A 23,526-nucleotide genomic window follows, 5' to 3' on the forward strand; every position below is an offset into this window, starting at 1 on the left:
TCTTCGTGATGCTCTTGTTTGTAGGGGTGCTATTTCATCTAGTATGCTTCTACATCTTTTGTCCCAGTTAGAGAGGTAGTGTATAGAGTCCGTTTGTGTTTTCCAGTCGCTATTGTATAGTTCTTGCATAATGTTTCGAGTCCATTATACAAACTGGGCACCACTGCCAAACTGTGAAATATTTGTACTAATGGGCCTTTTGATATTTTGACAACCTGTCAAGTGACCCAAGTAATGGGCCAGCAGCCTACAATTCACGAGCCGTCTTCATAGGACCAGAACAAATGTACCAGGGAGACATGGAGGGCATAATCGAAAGGGACGCCCAAGTTTTGCTGAGGATGTCCTCGGCAAAACGTCCTGATGGAGGGGTGGGGAAACCCGTATTATCAAAAGCAAGATGGATGTCCATATTTCGTTTTGATAATACGGTCGGGGATGCCCAAATCTTGAAATTTAGGAGTCCTTAGAGATGGTCATCCCTAGACTTGGTCATTTCTGATTTTCCGGCGATAATGGAAACCAAGGACGCCCATCTTAGAAACGACCAAAATCCAAGCACTTGGTCATGGGAGGAGCCAGCATTTGTAGTGCTGTCCCCCTGACATGCCAGGACACCAACCAGGGCACCCTAGGGGAGCACTGCAGTGGGCTTCAATAAATTGCTCCCAGGTACTAGCTCCCTTACCGTGTGTGCTGAGGCCCCCCAACCTCCCAAAACCCACTACCTACAACTGTAACACTACTACCCATAGCCCTTACGGGTGAAGGGGGTCACCTAGATGGTGAGTACAGTGGGTTTGTAGTGGGTTTTGGAGGGCTCATATTTACCACCTCAAGTGTAACAGGTAGGGAAGGGGATGGGCCTGGGTCCGCAAGTGCACTGCACCCACTAAAAGTGCTCCAGGGACCTGCATACTGATGTGATGGACCTGAGTATGACATTTGAGGCTGGCACAAAATATTTTAAAAGATTTTTTTGAGGGTGGGAGGGGGGTAGTGACCACAGGGGGAGTAAGGGGAAGTCATCCCCGATTCTTTCCGGTGGTCATCTGGTCAGTTCAGGCACCTTTTTCTGGCTTGGTCATAAGAAAAACAGACCAGGTAAAGTCGTCCAAGTGCTCGTCAGGGACGCCCTATTTTTTTCCATTATGGGTCGAGGACGTCCATGTGTTAGGCACGCCTAAGTCCCGCCTTCGCTACGCCTCCGACATGGCCCCACGAACTTTTGGTTGGGGGGCCGTGTCGGAGGCGTAGCAAAGGCGGGACTTAGGCGTGCCTAACACATGGACGTCCTCGACCCATTCTCTTTCGAAAATGAGCCTGATGGTCTTTTCAGCATATCAAACATTGCCCAAGATTAGCAATGCTAGCTTAATAGCTTGCTTGGGGAGATACAGAGACAGAGTAGGAACTGTTGTTTCTCTACAGACATTAAAATAAGTCACTTTTTAAATATTTTTCATTAGCAGCCACGGAAAGCTCTTGTCCCCAGCAAAATTGCGTGTCCGTTGTGATGCCACATGCTCATCGTCCTTCGGTGGTTCAAAACTCCAATTGTAAAGCAAGGAGATGTTCACCTTAGAGTCTCATGCTAACAGAAAGTTTCAGACACTTCCTTCCATGCATCTTCTTGTATTTTGGCAGGCAACGAGGGGATATAGTACCTCAATTGATAGTAAACCAACAGTTCACACGTTGACCCCTTCCTCCCCTGTATAAAATCTCCCCAGAGGTTACACTTCCCCTCCTTAGTAACAATACATGTTATTATTAACATCCTTCCAATTTCTAGATCTGTATATTTCATTGTATCATCTGGGCTCAAAACCAAGAATTCCCATCAAAGGAAGCAACGACATGATCTGGAGACCAATCTCCTGTGTCTATATACCTGACAGGTCAAACGTTTCAATTGTAGTATCATATGCTGGTTATGATATGTCCTAATTTCCATCCTGGAGCATGTACCAGATACAATAAATGAACCTCCTGGTTTTCTAAACCATGGTGGTATAAAGTGATGTGCCCTTAATCCAGCCCTTAATATTCCTCATGTTGCACACTATATTATATTTCTTAATGTCCAGCAGGGCCAAGCTAGCTCTTCCTACTATGTTAACTTCTGAACAGCTATTCAGAATTCAGAATTTTCTGCTTTCCACAGAAATAATGCACAAAATGACATTATGCTTCTTCAATTCTCTATTCATTAAGGACTAACTTCTATAAATTGTGCCTTATAAATCAGCGCTAGAAAAAAGCACGCTTAGCACGATTCTTTATAACTTGCCTAAAGTTTGGCACGGGTTACAAAATACAAGTAGTGGGTTTCCTGCTACTGAAAGTTAGGTGCAACCATTTAGACCAACTAAACATGGTCTAAATGCTTGCGCTTAACTTAGGCGCAGATCGTGTGTATTCTCTAACAGTGCACATACTTTTTCGAAATGCCCATGACCCATCCATTCCATACCTATGGTCATGCCCCCTTTTCAGTTCCCCACATCAGTATTTATGTACAGCACTTTACAGAATATGCTTAGAGACTTGTGTGAGTAAATTCTAAGTATTGCCAATTAGTGCCTCTAATTGCTTCTTAAGAGACAATTGTCAGCACTGATTGGCTTGTTATTCAGTTAAGTTATGTGCATAATTTTGGCCATGCGGCCAAAATTGCGTGCACAACTGAAGAAGCTATTTATAGAATTTGGGTATATATACACTGGCAGAGTTTGCAGCATTTATAACAACTGGGGGAAAAGTATCATCTTATAAAGATCAGTCTTTCAGATAAATTTTGCACTAAGATATCTATATCACTATGGTAGATCTTCAATTATTTAGACAAATAGTACATAAGTAATGCCACACTGGGAAAAGACCAAGGGTCCATCGAGCCCAGCATCCTGTCCACGACAGCGGCCAATCCAGGCCAAGGGCACCTGGCAAGCTTCCCAAACGTACAAACATTCTATACATATTATTCCTGGAATTGTGGATTTTTCCCAAGTCCATTTAGTAGTGCTTTATGGACTTGTTCTTTAGGAAACCGTCTAACCCCTTTTTAAACTCTGCCAAGCTAACCACCTTCACCACATTCTCCAGCAACGAATTCCAGAGTTTAATTATGCATTGGGTGAAGAAAACGTTTCTCCGGTTTGTTTTAAATTTACTACACTGTAGTTTCATCGCATGTCCCCTAGTCCTAGTATTTTTGAAAAGCGTGAACAGACGCTTCACATCCACCTGTTCCACTCCACTCATTATTTTATATACCTCTACCATGTCTCCCCTCAGCCTCCTCTTCTCCAAGCTGAAAAGCCCTAGCCTCCTTAGTCTTTCTTCATAGGGAAGTCGTCCCATCCCCGCTATCATTTTAGTCGCCCTTTGCTGCTCCTTTTCCAATTCTACTACATCTTTCTTGAGATGCAGCGACCAGGATTGAACACAATACTCAAGGTGCGGTCGCACCATGGAGCGATACAACGGCATTATAACATCCTCACACCTGTTTTACATACCTTTCCTAATAATACCCAACATTCTATTCACTTTCCTAGCAGCAGCAGCACACTGAGCAGAAGGTTTCAGTGTATTATCGACGACGACGACACCCAGATGCCTTTCTTGATCCGTAACTCCTAACGTGGAACCTTGCATGACGTAGCTATAATTCGGGTTCTTTTTTCCCACATGCATCACCTTTTACTTGCTCACATTAAACGTCATCTGCCATTTAGCCGCCCAGTCTCCCAGTCTCGTAAGGTCCTTCTGTAATTTTTCACAATCCTGCCGCGAGTTAACGACTTTGAATAACTTTGTTTCATCAGCAAATTTAATTACCTCGCTAGTTACTCTCATCTCTAAATCATTTATAAATATATTAAAAAGCAGCGGTCCTAGCACAGACCCCTGAGGAACCCCACTAACTACCCTTCTCCATTGTGAATATTGCCCATTTAACCCCACTCTCTGTTTCCTATCCTTCAATCAGTTTTTAATCCACAATAAGACATTTCCTCTTATCCCATGACCCTCCAATTTCCTCTGTAGCCTTTCATGAGGTACCTTGTCAAACACCTTTTGAAAATCCAGATACACAATATCAACTGGCTCCCTTTTGTCCACATGTTTGTTTACTCCTTCAAATAATTGAAGTAAATTGGTCAGGCAAGATATCCCCACACAAAAGCCGTGATGACTTGGTCTCAGTAATCCATGTCCTTGGATGTGCTCTGTAATTTTGTTTTTAATAATAGCCTCTACCATTTTCCCCGGCACCGACGTCAGACTCACCGGTCTATAATTTCACGGATCTCTCCTGGAACCTTTTAAAAAATTGGCGTTACATTGGCCACCCTCCAATCTTCCGGTACCATGCTCGATTTTAAGGATGAATTGCATATCACTAACAGTAGCTCTGCAAGCTCATTTTTCAGTTCTATCAGTACTCTAGGATGAATACCATCCGGTCCAGGAGATTTGCTACTCTTCAGTTTGCTGAACTGCCCCATTACGTCCTCCAGGTTTACCGTGAAGTCAGTAAGTTTCTCTGACTCGTCCGCTTGAAATACCATTTCTGACACCAGTATCCCACCCAAATCTTCCTCGTGAAGACTGAAGCAAAGAATTCATTCAATCTCTCCGCTACGTCTTTGTCTTCCTTGATCGCACCTTTTACCCCTTGGTCATCCAGCGGCCTAACCGATTCTTTTGCCGGCTTCTTGCTTTTAATATACCGAAAAAATGTTTTACCATGTTTTTTTGCCTCTAATGTTATCTTTTTTTTTCGTAATCCCTCTTGGCCTTCTTTATCTGCGCCTTGCATTTGCTTTGACACTCCTTATGCTGCTTCTTGTTATTTTCAGGTGGTTCCTTCTTCCATTTTCTGAAGGTGTTTCTTTGAGCCCTAATAGCTTCCTTCACCTCACTTTTTAACCACGTCGGCTGTCTTTTGGACTTCCACCTTTCTTTTGTAATTCGCGGAATATGTTTGTCCTGGGCCTCCAGGAGGGTATTTTTGAACAGCGTCCATGCCTGTTGTACAGTTTTTACCCTCTCAGTTGGCCCCCTAAGTTTTGTTTTTAACCATTCTTCTCATTTTAGCATAGTCTCCTTTTTTAAAGTTAAACGCTAACGTACGGGAAATGAGATTTTCAAATATCTCATTTTCCACACGTAGATCAAAGGAAACCATCCACCCCACTTTCTTTCTTCTTGCTCTCCCAATGCCAGTGCTTCAAATGTAGCCAGATTGAACTTCAAGCAGGCCACCTGTCCAAAAAACTCAACAGCTTGCAACACCAATGGTAAAGATTGCATTGGTAGCCACAAAGCCAATACATGTCATCAGCAAAATTGCACAACTTAATTTCTGATCCAACATTTACTCCCAAATCTGGTTACTGTTGTGCTTAGTGAGTCCCTGTGCCAAGCCGGAAGATGGCGTGCCCTAAGGTAGAAGAGGGGCAGCGATCTGGGTTCAGAGGTGGGGCAACCCTGAAGCTTCAACTGAGATGAACACCGTTCCCAGGGTTTGAACCCCTAGGTGCGGGTGGCCAACAGGACTTAAAGGAATTCAGGGGATAAAGATTGGAATGCCAAAATAGGAGATCAGCTGGGAAGGCTGGGGACCCAGGCGAAGGTCAGTCAGGCAGGCAGCAGGCAGAAGAGGAGTCCAGGTCCAGGCAATGGTCAGTCAGGCAGGCAGTAGAGGAGTAAGCCAGCAATGCAGAATCAGTGCTAAGAAGCAACTCAGGTAGAAGTGAAAGCAGGGAAGATGGAAAACAAGCTGGTAGAAATAGGGCCAGCAGACCAGGAACCAATCACAGGACTGCAGGAGAGGGAGGAAGTAGAGAGAAAGGGAAGAGTACCAACCTGGATGAGCCAACCCTCAGCGCAGATGTGGGAATCTTGCTGAGGGGAATCGAGGAAGATGCTGCCCAAAGCAGCAAGGACACCATCCAAGACGAACCCCCGTATTGGCTAGGGAAAGAGGATCCTGTCCCCAGCGCGCCAGCACGAATGCAACACCGCCCATGCCCATCCAACCTGAGAATGCCACCACACCCGGGCGGATCGCACTAGGGTCCAATCACTGATGGCGCTGATGGGCTCCTCGAGGTAGGGATCTTGACAGTTGCTTTGCCCAGTAATTCAAAACAAAGACTCTAAGTATAGCAGAAATAAAAGAGATGAAAGAAGGCAACCTTGTCAAATTCCTCTAGCCAACAGAAAAGGATAATCATTAATCATTACAGATGCCATTGTTTCCTGATATAAGATTTGAATCATGTCAAGAGTAGGTCATTCAATCCGTAGGTAACAGCAATCTATCTGCAAGAATTTTGGCCCAAATCTTTACTTCAAAGTTCAACAAAGATATAGAGGTATAAGATCCCAATCTTATATGGTCTTTACCTATTTTTGGTATTACCAAAAGTAAGACTTTTGCCATACTTAGAAAACTGCCAATCTTCAAAACCTTGAGTGAAATATGCTGCCAGGAACAAACTAATATGATCTTTCAATAATTTATAAAATTGTGCCAGAGAACCATCCAGTGCTGGTGTTTTTGCTTCCTTAATAGTCTTAAGAATGTCCTCAGCTGAAATCCCCACATGAGGCCTTGCCATGTCTGCTATCAATAATTTTGGAAAGCACTCTTTAGCAAGTGTGATAAACACAGGGACTGTCCTACCCTAAAGAGGCCACCAGAGGCTGCTCCTGTAGTGAAAACCCTATAAAATGCCAGGAACTGGCCACTAAAGGGTGCTCCAAGGGAGACACTGGGGAAATACAGGGAAGGAATCACTAGAGGAAGCTCCAGCAAAGGCCAGGCATATAGAGGTTGGGGAGGACCCATAACAGGGGATTTCCCCTTTAAGAGAAAAGGCACCCGGAAGAAGGTTCCGGACCCTTTCTAGAGCCAGGAGAAGGGCCTAAAGAGGTGGGGAGGATTATTAGCCACCCTATAAAGAGCATCCTCCAAGGGGGGGGGGGGGCTAAAAGGATGGAGTGTGAAGCCAGAAGGAGAAGGGAGAGACCTGCTGGAGGAGACCCCCTGGAAGCTGAGAAAAGGATCCCTCTAAAAACCAAGAAGGTACTTACCTTGCTATGGATATGGTAGTAATGGAGTCAATAACTGTTGTAGAAGCCCATGTGGAAGGAACATTTGGTGAGAGGGAACTGAATACTAACTGAACTGGACTAACAGCCGTGGGGTGGAGGACAGGACTGTAAAGTTACAGTGTGAATGGAAAGTCCTGTCCAGGGGAGGAGGCTTTGTTTAAACTGAGACCCAGGTCTCCCAAATAAGTGGGCTCAGTTGAGGTAAGCCAGAGGAACTGTTGGTGGAAAGAAGTTGTTCCCCACAAGACGATCAGGGATTCTAATAAAGTGGATTTGCATCTGGTGTAGCTAATTTGCATATTTGTTAAAATTAGGAACCATGTGTTATATTCCCCAGAAAGGTGACAGGGGGTGCCTCAGGGGTACCAGAGATGTGACCTGTTTCCCAATGATGTTTCACAGAAGGATTCTAAGAAATGATGAAATGAGGAATGATCACCCTGAGGTGAAGGAGGAGCCCAACTGAAGAGACTGAGGTTACAGGCTACCATAGGGGAAAACTGTTTTTGAGCTTTTCTTAGAGGCAAAGCTCTAGTGAATCCTAACTGCAGGCGTGTATTGCTAGACAGTAGCCACCAGGGGTCCTTCAACACATGAGTGCCCATGGGGGATTACACAAGATATGATTTGATCTCAAAAACTGTCAGCCTTTTGCGATATAAATTTCTACAAGGATTGTACAAACACCTTGAGTAATTGATCACACTGTATTCTCATCTCTCCCTGATAATATTTATATACTGTTTTGACCAATGTGGGTAGCAGTAAAAACATATACAATTTAAAACCTACAAAAGCATGTCAAGTATCATTTAAACAATATGTTTAAACACGATTAAAGAGTTCACCCCTCCAGAAAGACTTCACAAAACAGTGGGCTTTCAAGTATCTTTTAAATTTGTAGAACAGGAAAATTTTACTAGTTTTGGCTTGAACTAGGGAATTCAATGCTACCCATATGTAGGAGCAAAACCAGCGCTATGAAGCATTATCCCCGAGAATCATACATACGGCACTCTAAAATCTGCATGGAAACTGAATAGTTTTTTTTTTTTTACAATATTGCACATAACTTAATTGGTTAACTAGCTAATCAGGGCTGTTAATTTGATGTTAATTATCAGCACTAATTGGCATTAATTGAGATTTACATGTACAACTCACTTAAAGTGTATTTTATAACATGATGTACCTAAATTCTAAGTCACATAGTTGAAAAGAGAGCATGGCAATGGAGGGGTATCAGGATTTACACCAAGGTAAACGTGACCTAAATAAACAGGACCAAATTTGGTTGTGAGGAGAGCCACTCGGCGTATTTTACATACTGTGTGGAAATTTAAAGTCTATTCTTTAAAATTTAGGCATACTTTAGAGAATACCCCAGGCGTGATTTTTTTTCATGTGGATTTTTCAGGCTCCATATACAGAATCTAGCCCTATAGCCCTATGTGTTCCTGTATAACAAAGATATATGGGATTATATAATATATGGCATTATCCACAATTAATAACCTGACTTTAATATACAGACACAGACTTCATCTCTAAAGCCTATTATTTAGGTTGTTATCAGAATCAACGTCATGGCCAGAACAGCCAATGAATCTTGGAATTACTCTTGCAGCTGGAGAGACGTGGCTAGCAAAACTGCATATTGTTTATGAGACCCAGGCCATTTGTCAAGGTGTCCCCTTAATATGGTGCTAGTAAGACAAAACAACGGCCCCTGAAGTCACAACTATATTATGTGTGCATCACCCACAAGACTAGAATGTGCCTTAGTACAGCTGCAGCCCATGATTTCTGTATAAAAAGGAGATATTTTCAGAGACAAGGGCTTGTTGACATTCTGTCCGAGGAGCAGAACTGCATTGGACCTGACTGACCATCTGAGATACACACTGCCATCTAGAGGTCTGCATCAGGTTATATCTGCTTGACATTAGGAGTGTATCCCTGCAGTTAATTCACTAATACAAATGTTTCGCTTTCCATTAGCTTCATCATTATCTGAAGAACCTTCATTTTAAGAATGCTCTGGGCGAGGAAATATTTTTTGATGAGAATGGTGATCTTGCCATTGGATATGATATTATAAGCACTGTCATTCTACCCAATGGGATACGGAGTAATGAAATTGTTGGAAGTTATAACCCTTATGCTCCACTAGGGGACGACTTTACCATCTATGAGAAGGCAATCATGTGGGAGGACTTGTTCAACCAGGTCAGATATAAGATGGAAACTACTGAACCATGCACTTATCATGCATGCTCTTATAAAACATATAAGAATAACAATACTGATCACTGTAGCACATGTCAAGGGGAAACCTGAAAACATTATCAAAAATATAACAGGAACATTTTGATTTATTTCAAATCTGCAGCTAACAATCCCATCACATTGCAGACCCATATCCCACTCCTATACACAAACAAATAACCTTATAAGGGAACATTATCACTCAAAAAATTCTACAAATGAAGAGGGTCAAAATAGATATATTGTTTCCCTTGCCAGGAGATTAAACATTTACAAAGGATGCTAGGCTGCATAGAGAGGGGTATAACCAGCAGAAGAAAGGAGGTGTTGGTTAGGCCCCACTTGAAGTATTGTGTTCAGTTTTGGAGACTGTATCTTGCTAAAGATGTAAAAACACTGGACTTGGTCTAAAGAAAAGCTACAAAAATGGTATGGGACCTGAACATTGTATACCTTGGAGGAAAGGAGAAACAGGGGTGACATGATACAGACGTTCAAATATTTGAAAGGTATTAATCCACAAACAAACCTTTTCTGGAGACGGGAAGGCTGTAGAGATAGAGGACATGAATTGAGGTTGAAGGGGGGCAGACTCAGGAGTAATAACAGGAAGTATTTTTTCACGGAGAGGGTGGTAGATACGTAGAATGCCCTCCCGCAGGAGGTGGTGGAAATGAAAACGGTAATGGAATTCAAACCTGTGTAGGATAAACACAAAGGAATCCTTTTTAGAAAGAATGGATCCAAGGAATCTTAGTGGAGATTAGGTGACGCTGCCGGTAATTGGAATGCAAAACCAGTGCTGGGCACACTTCTATGGTTTATGCCCTGATCATGACTGAATAGATATGGATGGGCTTGAGTGTAAATTTTAAGGGGCTTCAACATTAGCTGCAGAACTTTTAGTACAAGAAGACTGCTGGGCAGACTTCTACAGTCTGTGCCTTGAGAATGGCAAGGATAAATCAAACTTGGGTATACATATAAAGTATCATATTCCATGTAAAATGAGTTTATCTTGTTGGGCAGACTGGATGGACTGTACAGGTCTTTTGTCTGCCATCATTTACTAGGTACTATGTAAAGGAACCTAAAAACAACAACAACAGCCAGGGCCGTGCCAACACGGTAAGCGGGGTAAGCACAGCAGGGGGGCGCCTGCCTTCAAGGGCGCCACTTCCACTCACTTGCAAAATCTTTTACCTGAAGTTGTGATTCTCCATTCTCCTGTCTCCCCTGCCCTCCCCTTTTCACCGGAAGTGAAAGCAGCACAGCAGTATTCACTGAGGCAGGCAGGCTCTGCAAGTTGCTTGAAATAATACAACCAAGTGCTATATATGCCTTTGCTGTAGGAAGAACTTATCAGTCAGGGTGAGCTTGAACAACATTCAAATTAAAGAGGTTTGGAGGGAGGTGTGCAAGTGAGACTGGGGAGAAATAAAAAATAAATAGTGTAATTGATAAAATCTGTAAGTTGTTCAAAGTTTTTTTTTTCTGAGCATCATGTACACTGAGAGGAGGGCATGACTGCAATGTTGTGTGCATAATTATCAGGTATTCTGGGATAGCTACAGCTAAAAGCCATTTCATTGGCTGATGGTTTCAACAGTAGTTTCAAAGAGGAAGAGCTGGTAAGTGAAAATCTGATTGCTTTTTTTAAGTTTTAAAAGTATTTGCATTAAATCTAATTGCAGAATTAAGGTGCTGGGAGTCTGTACTTGGTTGTCATATGCTCAGATTTGTTTAAATCGTATGCAATTAGTCTGTTTTGGGGAGGTTCTCATTTGCATATTTATGGGTAAAAATTGATGGAAATGTTACAGCCTTAATGTTAGGGCATGGCTCTGATCAAAACTCTTAAGTTTGATCCAAAAACGAAGGGTTTAGTGTTTTTGACTAAAAATTCCCATTAGAGTGTCTGTATGTTAATCTGCATTCAAATAGAGCTCTCTGATTGGATGATCAGCTCCTGTTAGAAATCTGCCCGGGAACAGAGTGAAAGCAACTGGGTTTGGCCAAGAGAGACATGCAGCTGTGAGCGCCGTGTGTGTAAGAATTGAATGAGAGAATTGCTGTTTGATCTAAGTTGACTGAAATTATAAAAGAGTGCCTGATTATGTGTGTGTGTGGGGGGGGGGGGGGGGCGCCAACTGATAGTCTGCAGGGGGGCACCAGAGACCCTAGGCATGGCCCTGACAACAGCAACAAAATATCCCACCCTCTTGTGAAATGTTTGATTTCAGCTGAAGAAATAAAACTGTATCGTTTTTTACAAAAAATTAACCAAGAGAGTGGCTCTAGTAGTAATATTATCAGAAGATGTTTCTAGGAAATTAGTCAAATTAAAGTCACTACTCTCCAAAGATTCAAAAGCTCCTTACTCAGAATTAAGCACACATTTCTTTTACTAGAAAGATGCAGTTTCATATGTCTGTCAGGCTTATTTTCGAAAGAGAAGGGCGCCCATCTTTTGACACAAATCACAAGATGGGCGTCCTTCTCACAGGGTCACCCAAATAGTCATAATTGAAAGCTGATTTTGGGCGTCCCCAATTGCTTTCCATTGCGGGGACGACCAAAGTTCACAGGGACATGTCGGAGGCGTAGTGAAGGCGGGACTGGGGCATGCCTAACACATGGGCATCCTCGACCCATAATGGAAAAAAGATGGGCATCCCTGACGAACACTTGGATGACTTTACCTGGTCCTTTTTTTTCTTATGACCAAGCCACAAAAATGTACCCTAAATGACCAGCTGACCACCGGAGGAAATCGGGGATGACCTCCTGTTACTCCCCCTGTGGTCACTAACCCTCTCCCACCCTCAAAACAATTTAAAAAATATATTTTTACAGCCTCAAATATCATACCCAGCTTCATGACAGCAGTATGCAGGTTCCTGGAGCAATTTTAGTGGGTGCAGTGCCCTTCAGGCAGGCGGACCCAGGCCCATCCCCCCCTACCTGTTACACTTGTGGTGGTAAATGTGAGCCCTTGAAAACCCACCACAAACCCACTGTACCCACATGTAGGTGCCCCCCTTCACCCTTTGGGCTATGGTAGTGGTGTACAGTTGTGGGGAGTGGGTTTTGGGGGGGGTTGGGGGGGCTCAGCACACAAGGTAAGGGAGCTATGCACCTGGGAGCAATTTCTCAAGTCCATTGCAGTGCCCCCTAGGGTGCCCAGTTGGTGTCTTGGCATGTCAGGGAGACCAGTGCACTACGAATGCTGGCTCCTTCCACTACCAAATGGCTTGGATTTGGTCATTTCTGAGATGGGCGTCCTCAGTTTCCATTATTGCCGAAAATCGGGGACAACTATCTCTAAGGATGATCATCTCTAAGGTCGACCTAAATTTCGCGATTTGGGTGCCCCCGACCGTATTATCGAAATGAAAGATGGACGCCCATCTTGTTTCGATAATATGGGTTTCCCCGCCCCTTCACCGGGATGTCCTGCAAGGACGTGCTCAGGAAAACTTGGGTGCCCCTTTCGATTATGCCCCTCTATGTGTCTTAAATCAGCCCCATTCACTGTCCTGTTGTAACCATGTGAAAACCACTTTATCAAATGAATGAATACATAAATAAAATTGTCATTTTTCAAATGAGTTAATTTAGGATCATGACTCCAAAAATATGGCTCCTAATTCCTCCGAAGCTTAGCCTTTCAGTTTCTACAAATGGGAGCTGTTACTCGGTAGTCCAATGAGTATTGTGTGCAATTCTGGTCACCTGCATCTCACAAAAGATATAATAGGAGAGATTCAGAGAAAGGGAACTAAAATGATTAATGGGACTGAAAGAAGTTGGAGCTCTTCAGCTTGGAAATAAACAGCTGAGGAATGGTATGATAAAGGTTTCTAAAATCCAGAGTGGAGTTGAACAGTAAATCCAAATCAATTGCTTACTTTTTCAGTAAGTACAAAGACTAGAGGGCATACAATTAAATTACTAAGCAGTATAATTAAAACAAATTGAAGTCAATATTTTTTTCAGTTAGGGGCCCTTTTATTAAAGGGTGGTAGGGATAACTCATGGGGAGCGTGAGGGAAAAAAGTACTACTTCCAGGCGCCGAGATGCCCAGCGGTATTTCTGTTTTTGGTGGAGGTAATCAGGCAGTGCTTGGCCATAGCCACACACTGCCCGATTACCGTGCGAGTAGTGCATGAGCCCTCACTGCCTGTTAAATAGGTGGTGGTAAGGGCTCAGGTAGTAAATGACTGAACGACAATTGTAAAATTAGGGTACGACCAATGAAGTCCTCCTTTTTAAAAAAGGATTTTCATGGCCACAGTATAAAGTGGGCTCAGTGTGTAGCAATTCCATGTGCCCACATTACCGATATTGGACTTGGGCAATTTTTATGTTCTTAATGATTGCAGAACTGGTCATTTATCTGAAAATCTTCATGCTGTATTCAGTGGTAATATCCATATAGGTAAGTCTGCTGAATATGTTGACCTTGGTACAGATAAGTTATCCATATAAAGTTAAACCTGTTCTTGATCGGCATACTTTGCTACGTATGGATAAGTTACATGGGTAGTAGATCTATCTATAGCATTATATGCCTGCCCCTGGATCAACCTGGCTCCCTTTTTCAGATGTGTAGATCAAATCTGACTACATGTTGACTTAAATGGTCAAAACACATCCATTTGGTGAGGCAACACATTTAAACAAGGAACTTATCTGAGTCTTATGAGCAGATGGAAATTTCAAAGTTATTTGAGGAAACAGAGGTGAGGTATTTCATCATTCTATTTAATCAAGATATTAATTCTTCAACACATTCCCCAATGCACCTGAATGACTGATTCCAGGTCAACCATGTTTCAAACTTTATATAGATTTCCAGTAAAAATAGTACTCATTCCTCACCCCTGTATTCTACTGAATAGCTTGGTAATGAGACAAAAAAATGATAGAACCAGCTCAAGTTTACAAAGAAAATTAAAACTGCATCTGAAAAGTCATAAACCAGTGTTGTCTCAACTTTCTCAGATTATTTTCTCAATCCTTAGGCACCTCCACAGTCTAGATGCAGCCTGAGTTGTCTTCCTGGGTTCAGGACATTAAACAGGGAAGGAAAGCCCATCTGCTGTTATGACTGTATTCCCTGTTCAGAAGGCGAGGTCTCCAACCAAACTGGTAAGAGAGAAGATTATAACGAGGCTGCTCTTGGGCACTGGTTATTCATTATTGAACCTGTATTCTGCCTTAGCAGGTAGCATTGTTTAAAAATACTGGCAGCCATGGTTATAAAAAACATCAATATATTGATCACCAGTATCCAGACAAATTTAGTACTCACATAGATATTGTAATGACCAGGGGTGTAGCCAGAGTTCGGCGGGAGGGGGCACATTTTTGCCCCCCCCCCCCCGGCGCCGCCCACGACACCCCCCCTGCCCGCCATTGCCACCGCCGCTGCCACAACCAACTTCACCACCACCAACTTTGCCCCCCGATGACCCTTTCGACCCCCCTCCCGCCGCCAACCTGCCGTCGCCTACCTTTGCTGGCGGAGGACCCCAACCCCCGCCAGATGAGGTCCTCTGCTCTGCTTCCTGCAAAAGGCTTCCTTCCTTCTGTTTCTGACGTCCTGCAGAACGAAGCCTTGCAGATCAGCTGATCTGCATGGCTTCATTCTGTGAGTCTGCAGGACGTCAGAAACAGAAGAAAGGAAGCCTTTTGCAGGAAGCAGAGCAGAGGACCTCGTCTGGCGGGGGTTGGGGTCCCCCGCCAGCAAAGGTGGGCGACGGCGGGTTGACGGCGGGAGGGGGGGTCGAGAGGGTCGTCAGGGAGGGGGGGTCCAGGCCCAAATCTATGGGAGCCCAGCCCCCCCAGGCCCCACATAGCTACGCCATTGGTAATGACTCATGGGTTCTGCCTAAAGCTGGCAGGCAGAGCAGGGAAAGTGTCCACTTGTATTATACCCAGCCACAGCATAAGTTTTGGAGGGAGAGGGAAAACCTGGCCTGGCAAGAGAAGGAGAAGCATCCCGGACAGACAGGTTCCATGCAATATCAGGGAAAATCCTGAAAGACAGACCAGGATTCTGATTTAGCCCAGGCACCCTGGCTGACTAAACAGTATAATATAGATATAGGCTGCAGCTGTGAGGAGGCGGGCTCCTCATGGGCTAATATGAAGGAGGAAGTAAGAAGTGAGGAAACAGAGATGGAGTGGGTGGGCTGATCAGGCAGTGTCTCAAACTACTCCAGAGATCACAATCCCTGAAGAGGAGGAGCAAATGGAGGTAGCACTAGAGGAGTGAAGGAAACCAGCTGCAGGGAGCTTCAGTGACTGGATAAACTTTGCATTTTTTTTCTTTCTTCACATAGTCCCCATGGGAGGACCAGAGCCAGTTTAACTGGTAAAGTGGGAGGTGGCTGCAGTTGTCAGCAAAGCAGTGTGAAAAGCTATTAGCTATTGCAGGACTGTTTGAACTGTGAGCTGACCTGTTGGAACTGAGAAATGAATTTCATTTGATAAGCCATAGTAAGGCTATGGTTACCATTTGGTGTTTGTCCTGGAGATAGGACTGCTCTGAGCTCTGAGGGGGTGGAGGAGGATTTGTAAAGTTATTGAGGAGTTTCAAGTTATACTGAAGAAAAGGGCTAAACAAGCTGACTGCCAAAAGACTTTTCTGAAAGGATGGAAGGCTGAAGTATGCCTTTCCTTCTTGGGTTACATATTAGAAATACAAACCACACAGTGCTTTACCTTGTGGCAGACTGAAATCCCGGAGGGGCTTTAAGGATTGGGATTGCAGTAGTTTTTTTTTGTTTTGTTTTGTATTTTGGAGGCTCGCTTTGCAGCAGCCTCACATTCCAAGCCGGGAAAAAACTCCATACAGGCTTCTATCAATATTACAGCCAAGGGACATACTACAATATCAGGCTCATTTTCGAAAGACATGGACATCCAAAAAGTGACATAAATTGGCACTTGGACGTCCTTCTCACAGAGACGTCCAAATCGGTATAATCGAAACCCAATTTTGGACGTCTTTGTCAGAAGTCCGTTGCAAGGATGTCCAAATCTCAAGGGGCGTGTTTGAGGCAGGACTTGGGCATTCGTAAACTTGGACATCTTTGAGCCATAATGGAAAAAAGCAAAGACATCCATGACTAAAACTTGGACGTTTTCACCCGGACCTGTTTTTATTACGAACAGTGCTTTTTTTGTAGAAAAAAAGGTGCCGGTACACATTATGGGCGGGGTCACCACATATGGCCCCACCCCTATTATAGCCACACCCATATTAGCTACACCCCTTATACCAGCCATGGCGCATATAAACAGACATCACTGAAAATATTATACTAGTATAGGAGAAAAAAATAATGTGATTTTTATTCATTATAAATAATTTCTGTAAGCTGTTACAGGTCCAGTATCCCCAGTTGTATACTGGACCTGTAACAGCAGATGTAAATTCTCAAATTGGACATATTCCAGATACTAAAATGAAAATAAAATTATTTTTTTCTACCTTTTTTGTCTGGTGACTGTTTTTCTGATCATGCTGGCCCAGTATCTGATTCTGCTGCTATCTGTCCTCTTAACTCCATTTCCAGGGCTTCCTTTCCATTTATTTCTTTACTTTCTGCCTTTCTTCTTCATTTCTTGCCCTACAACCGTAAGTAAAAGCTGGGTCCTACTCCGTAGACTTGACTGTCCAGTGGATCCAGCTTCTGCCTATTTTCTTCATCTATGTGCAGTTTTTCTCCTCTCTTCCTTTTCCCTCATCTCATCTCCTTCCTCACTCTTCCCTCCCCTCCATCCAAATCCAGCATTTCTTCTCTCTTCCTGCCCTCTCCTCCATCCACCGATGTCCAGCCACCCATGCCCAGTGATTCTCCTCTCTCCCCTGCCCATGTCCAGCATGTCTCCTCTCCCCCTGCCCTCCCCTCCATGTCCAGCGATTCTCCTCTCTCCCTTGCCTTCCCCTCCATCCATGTCCAGCAATTCTCTCTCCCCTGCCCTCCCCTCCATTCATCCATCCATCCATGTCCAGCAATTCTGCTCTCTCCCCTGCTCTCTTCTCCATCCATGTCCATAAATTCTCCTCCCTCCCCTGCCCTCCCCTCCATTCATTTATCCATGTCCAGCAATTCTCTCTCCCCTGCTTTCCTCTCACTCCATGTCCAGATGAAGATGTGATTCCACGTGCCACAATAAATGGAGAGTTTAATTTTACTTCCAATATTTATAATGCCAGGCTTCCCAAGGCATATTACAACAACAGTTAAGATGAACCCATCAAGAACAGGTTAATCTCACTAAAATTTTGCCATCTGTATAGTATAGGATAGTGTAGAAAAATGAGCACAAAATACAGAGTTTATAACTGCTGTTTCTTTGGGAAGCTTTCAAATAAATTAAAAAGCTGTCCAATAAGTTTAAAAAAATCTTATCTGCTCCACCTTTGAAGGCACAGCCTATCCAACTGGAACAGCTTTAAAGTTTTTACAGATTGACCAGGCATAGGCAGCCCTTATTTCTAATATATCTTTTTTGAAAGAGCCAGTGTGATGGGCTCAGGCTCACCCCGTCGGCCATCTTCCACTTTTTTTAACCTCCACTGTGAGTCCAGAGTCCAGCATGTTTCTGTCCTGCGCTCCCACCCCGTGCCCAGGTCAGGTGAAAATTTCCTCCCTCCCTATATCTTTCTCTTGCACCCCACCCCTCCCTTGCCAGAATTGCTATACTTAACTTTTCCCCTGCGTCGGCTCTGCAGTCCTTCTTTCTCTCTGCCATGTCCTGTCCCTTTTGCTATAACTTCCTGTTTCCGCAGGGGCGCGGAGGAGAGAAAGAAGGACTCGTGAGCCGACGCAGGGCAGGCAGCTGAATGTGGAACGCTGCCTCTTGTTAGTCTTCCGAAGAGAAAAAAAAAACGGAACACGTAGGTATGTAGGCAGGCGGGCGGCGGGAGGGAAAAAAGCTCAGGACAGACAGCAATCATTGTTGGCAGAAGCAGCGGCGAGAGAGAGCGCGAGTGCAGCTGATAGAACAGGTGAAAAAAGGTGCCGGTACGCCATACCGGCGCGTACAGGCACAAAAAAAGCCCTGATTACGAATAAGGCACAAAAAGGTGCCCGAAATTACCAGATGGCCACTGGAGGGAATTGGGGATGACCTCCCCTTACTCCCCCAGTGGTCACTAACCTCCTCCCACCCTCAAAAAACATGATTAGAAATATTACTTGCCAGCCTCAGATGTCATACTCACAGTGCTTTTTTTTGTAAGAAAAAAGGTATCGGCACTCATTATGGGTGGGGTCACCATCTATGACTCCGCCCCCTATGATAGCCACACCCATAGTAGCCACACCCCTTATATCAGCCGTGGCACATATAAGCAGTATCATTAAAAATACTATACCAGTATAGGAGCAAAAAATAACTTGTGATTTTTTTTCATTATAAATAATTTCTATAAGCTGTTACAGCTCTAGTACACCCAGTGCAAAATAAGACAGCAGATGTAAATTCTTAAATTGGACATCTTCCAAACACTAAAATGAAAATAAAATGATTTTTTCTACCTTTGTTGTCTGGTGACTGTTTTTCTGAACATGTTGGTCCTAGTCTCTGATTCTGAGGCTCTTTATGAGAAAATCATGAATCAGCCTTTGCATGATAGAAGTGGGAAAAAGGTCTCAGTTTCTTGAACAGAAAATTATGGTTTGGGTTCAAATGTATTCTTTATTTCGCAGTCTGTCTTATAATAAATCGCCTTGACTGGCAAGATGTAAGCCACATTGGGCCTGCAAATAGGTGGGAAAATGTGGGCTACAAATGCGACAAATAAATCTGATCCCTTAACTCCATTTGCAGGGCTTCCTTTCCATTTATTTCTTTACTTTCCTCCTTCATTTCTTGCCCTACATCCAGAGGTAAAAGCTGGGTCCTCTGCGGACTTGACTGGAGGAGGTATAGAGTGAATTCAACTTTTGCCTATCATCCATGTGCAGATTTTCTCCTCTTTTCCCTTTCCCTCACCTTGTCAGTATGCATCTCCTTCCTCTCTCCATCACGTCCAAAATTTTTCCTCTCTCCCTCCATCCATGTCCAGCATTTCTCCTCCCCTCCATCCATGTTCATCTCACTTCTTCTCTCTTCCCTACCCTCCATCCATGTCCAGCATTTCAACTTTCTCTCCTCCCCTACATCCATCCATGTCCAAAATTTCTCCTCTCCCCCTCCACTCCATCCATGTGTATCTTCATCTTCTGTCTTCCCTCCCCTATATCCATGTCCAGTATTTCTAATCTCTCCCTTCCCCTCCAACCATGTGCATCTCTTTCCTTCCCTCCAACATTTCTCCTCTCTTCCCTGCCCTCCACTCCATCCATGTCCAGCATTTCTCCTGCCCTTCCTTCCATCCATCCATGTCCAGAAACTCTGCTCTCTCCCCTGCCCTCTCTTCCCATCCATGTCCAGATTCTCCTCTACCCTCCTATCTGTGTCCAGTGACACTCAGCCCTCCCTTCTCATCTATGTCCAGCAATTTCTCCTCTATCCCCTCGAGGGCGGGACACTGAGAATGAATGAATAAGGAAGCTTCTGCTAGAGACATCAGGACTCAGGAGGGGAGCATTTCCAGTGACGCTGCTGCCCATGCAGTCGGACTCGGATGGAGGTTAGGTAAATTTAAAATAAAATAAAAAGGATCCTTGGGGGGAGAAGAGGGCGCCAGGGTGGGCAGATAAGTGGCGGTAAGCATGGTGCGGCAGCGCCCTCCAGAGGTTGGCGCCCCCCTGCCATGCTTACCTTGCTTACAGTGTCGGATCAGTCCTGTGGCTCCAACACACCACGCCCCTGGGGGACTGAGAGGAAGTGCAGGGCAAATAAAAGGTGCCAGTATGCCGTACCTTTGCGTACCGGCACAAAAAAAAAAAGCACTGAGCGTACTACAAATGCTGGCTCCTCCCACGTCCAAATGGCTTGAATTTGAACATTTTAGACTTGGACATTTTTGGTTTCGAAAATGGCCGAAAATCAAAAACGTGCAAATCCAAGGACGTCCATGGTATTTTTGAATACAAAGATGGACATCCTTCCATCTTTTTTCAAAAATGACCTTTTCCCCGCTTCCGAATTTGAACGTTTTACAAAGACGTCCAAATTCTAACTTAGATGTTTCTTTTGAAAATGCCCCTCTATGTATTATATAAACTATCGGTCCAATACTCAGCACTAATTAACTTGGTAGAAGGGATTCTTAGAAGATTAGCACTGAATGAATTTTACCAGTGTTTTCAGTAGCCTATAACTGGATATTTCATCTCAAAATCCAGGAAGAGCATTGTGGTGCTATCCTGTTACTGCTGGAGTGGTCCAGTGGTGTAGTCATGGTACAGTCTGGACTTACCTGGACTTTGCAATATTCAGAAGTACTGTGCAGATAACTTTCCTATTAACTAAGGACAGGGAAATAGATGTCCTGGGTAGCTATCCACAGGTTAAAAACCACTACTGTGGTGCATGCTCAGGCGTCTCACAGCAATTTTCGGATTGGCACGCGCTTCCCATGAGCTAAAAAATAAATTTTAATTTTTAGCACTGGGGGCATGTTTGGCACAGAAAACCCCTACTCTCTGCCCCCAATCAGTTAGTGCTGCTCCATTTCCACTTGCCAACCGATTAGTGGATTATTAGCAGGAAGCCCTTACCGCCTAAAAACTAGGTGTTAGTAAGGGCTCCTGCACTATGGCCATACACTAATAGAGACATTTTTAGTGTAAATTGCTTTATGGAAACATTTAGATTTGAAAACATGGGGCACATGAGTAGCAGACAGTAGACAAAATGATGTAAAATGTATATCATTCTTCCCAGTTTTAAGTGGTATTGTTACAACTCACTCCTATTGGTACCAGTCATAACTTTAGAACATCAAACGTTCTGTTGTGTGTGTAATCAAGGATTTTTGTCCAAATTTGCAAACATAAGGACATAAGAGTTGCCATATTGAGTTAGACCAAAGGTCCATCTAACCTGGTATCCTCTTCCCAACGGTTGTCAATCCAAGTCACAAGACAGACAGAAACAAAAAAAGGCAAATATCTGCCACAGAAATAGCAAATCTGCTTTTTTTCTTTTGATTTGCTAATCCAAGTCACAAGTACATAGCAGAATCTCAAAAAGTAGATAGACTCCAAGTCCCTTATTTCCAGGGCTAAAAATTAGCTTTCCCCAGGCCTATCTTAATAAAGGTTTATGGACTTTTCCTCCAGGAATTTGTCTAAACGTTTTAAAAACCCAGCTAGCTACTTTGTGACATCCTCCAGCAACAAGTTTCAGAACCTAAACATGCACTGCATGAAAAAAAATATTTTTTCCTATTTGACTTAAATGTACTATTTACCAATTTTATGGCATGTAGTCTTTGTACTTTTTCAAAGAGTAAACAACCATTTTAGGGTTATCTGTTCCTCTCCCCTTATGATTTTACAGACAGCTGCAATATTTCTTATCTGCACTTATTTCTCCAAGCTGAAGAGCCCTAACCTTGTTTACATTTCCTCAAATGAGATTCAATCTATCCTCTTAATCATTCAGTCACCCCTGTCTGTAACTTTTCTAATAATTCAATGCAGCCACAGGAATACTACACAATACTTGATGTGCAGCTGAAAAGGATTTGGCCAATAGGGAGTAATTTTATAAAAGGGCACCAATAATTAGGCACCTAGAAGATACCTGGGAGGAGCCTATTCTATAAAAGAACATAGAAATTCATGTATGTCTTGTAACAGATGCTATTTGTGAGATAATAAGACAATGTTTTTCATTCTCAGATATGGATACCTGTATAACATGCCCAGAGGACCAATGGCCCAATCAGAAGAGAGATGCCTGCATCCAAAAAGTAATAAACTTCCTGTCCTATGAAGAGCCTTTGGGGATAACTTTGACTTTCATCATAATTTCCTTCTTTCTCATCACTGCTGTTATTCTGGGAATCTTCATTTACTACCAAGACACTCCCATAGTGAAAGCCAACAACCGAGACCTCAGTTACATTCTCCTCATCTCACTCATGCTCTGTTTCCTCTGTTCTTTGATATTCATTGGCCGTCCTGAAAAGGTGACTTGTATTCTCCGACAGATTGTTTTTGGGATCACTTTTTCCATTTCACTCTCCTCTGTATTGGCAAAAACCATCACTGTTGTCATAGCCTTTCAAGCCATCAAACCTGGCAACAAGCTCCGGAAATGGATGGGTTCCAGGTTCTCAAATTCCATAGTTCTTTCCTGTTCCCTACTTCAGGCTCTTATCTGTCTCATCTGGTTGTGCACTGCTCCCCCCTTCCCATATCTTAACAGAAGATCAGAAACTGGAATAATACTAATTGAATGTAATGAAGGGTCAATAGTTGCATTTTATTGTGTACTAGGATATCTAGGATTTTTGGCTGGTACCAGCTTTATTGTAGCTTTGCTAGCAAGAAATCTACCTGACAGCTTCAATGAAGCCAAATACATCACCTTCAGTATGCTGGTGTTCTCCAGTGTCTGGATCTCCTTCATCCCAACATACCTGAGCACCAAGGGCAAGTACATGGTGGCAGTGGAGATATTTGCTATCCTGGCCTCCAGTGCTGGACTTTTGGGCTGTATCTTTTTCCCTAAGTGCTACATTATTCTGCTGAGGCCTGAAAGGAACAGCAGAAAATACATAACTAAAAACTAGAATGATTAAAATTTTTGTAAATGACGGATTAATGTATTATTGTTATCATTTGCTGGGTGAGTCCAAAGTAAATGATCTGTGTTTTTACCAGAAACTGCATCATTGGTCGAGGCCATCCTAAATTTCACATTTTCTATATTATAGCTAAAATAAGATGTTAATACACAATTTGAATATAAAATGTAAGTAAATATAATGGTCAATAACAATTTTGTCTGTGATATCTTATTATTGGATTAACCTTGTACATGTGAGTAGCTTTTCAACGTGTTCTTCCATTCATGTTTATTCAGGTTACAAAGTACAGGTCCTAAAAAGACCCCAAACTGCTAAAAATACAGTAACTCAATTTATTTATTTTGGGATATGTGTAAAATTTAGGCATGGATCATGCACCTAAATTTATGTG

General features: G+C 43.3%; 1 protein-coding gene across 1 annotated transcript in view; it reads left to right on the plus strand.

Moving 5' to 3' along the window:
* Positions 1 to 23,279, plus strand: part of LOC115464676 (vomeronasal type-2 receptor 26-like) — a 52,557-nt gene extending 29,278 nt beyond the window's left edge. Inside the window, exons 2-4 of the mRNA XM_030195037.1 lie at positions 9,136 to 9,363; positions 14,431 to 14,557; positions 22,222 to 23,279. Coding sequence (XP_030050897.1) covers positions 9,136 to 9,363; positions 14,431 to 14,557; positions 22,222 to 23,117 — 1,251 coding nt within the window. The 3' untranslated portion in view covers positions 23,118 to 23,279. The remainder of the gene's footprint in view (positions 1 to 9,135; positions 9,364 to 14,430; positions 14,558 to 22,221) is intronic.
* The last annotated feature ends 247 nt before the right edge of the window (positions 23,280 to 23,526 follow it).

The sequence above is a fragment of the Microcaecilia unicolor genome, chromosome 3, assembly GCF_901765095.1.
Source record: "Microcaecilia unicolor chromosome 3, aMicUni1.1, whole genome shotgun sequence".
Classification (NCBI taxonomy): Eukaryota; Metazoa; Chordata; class Amphibia; order Gymnophiona; family Siphonopidae; genus Microcaecilia; species Microcaecilia unicolor.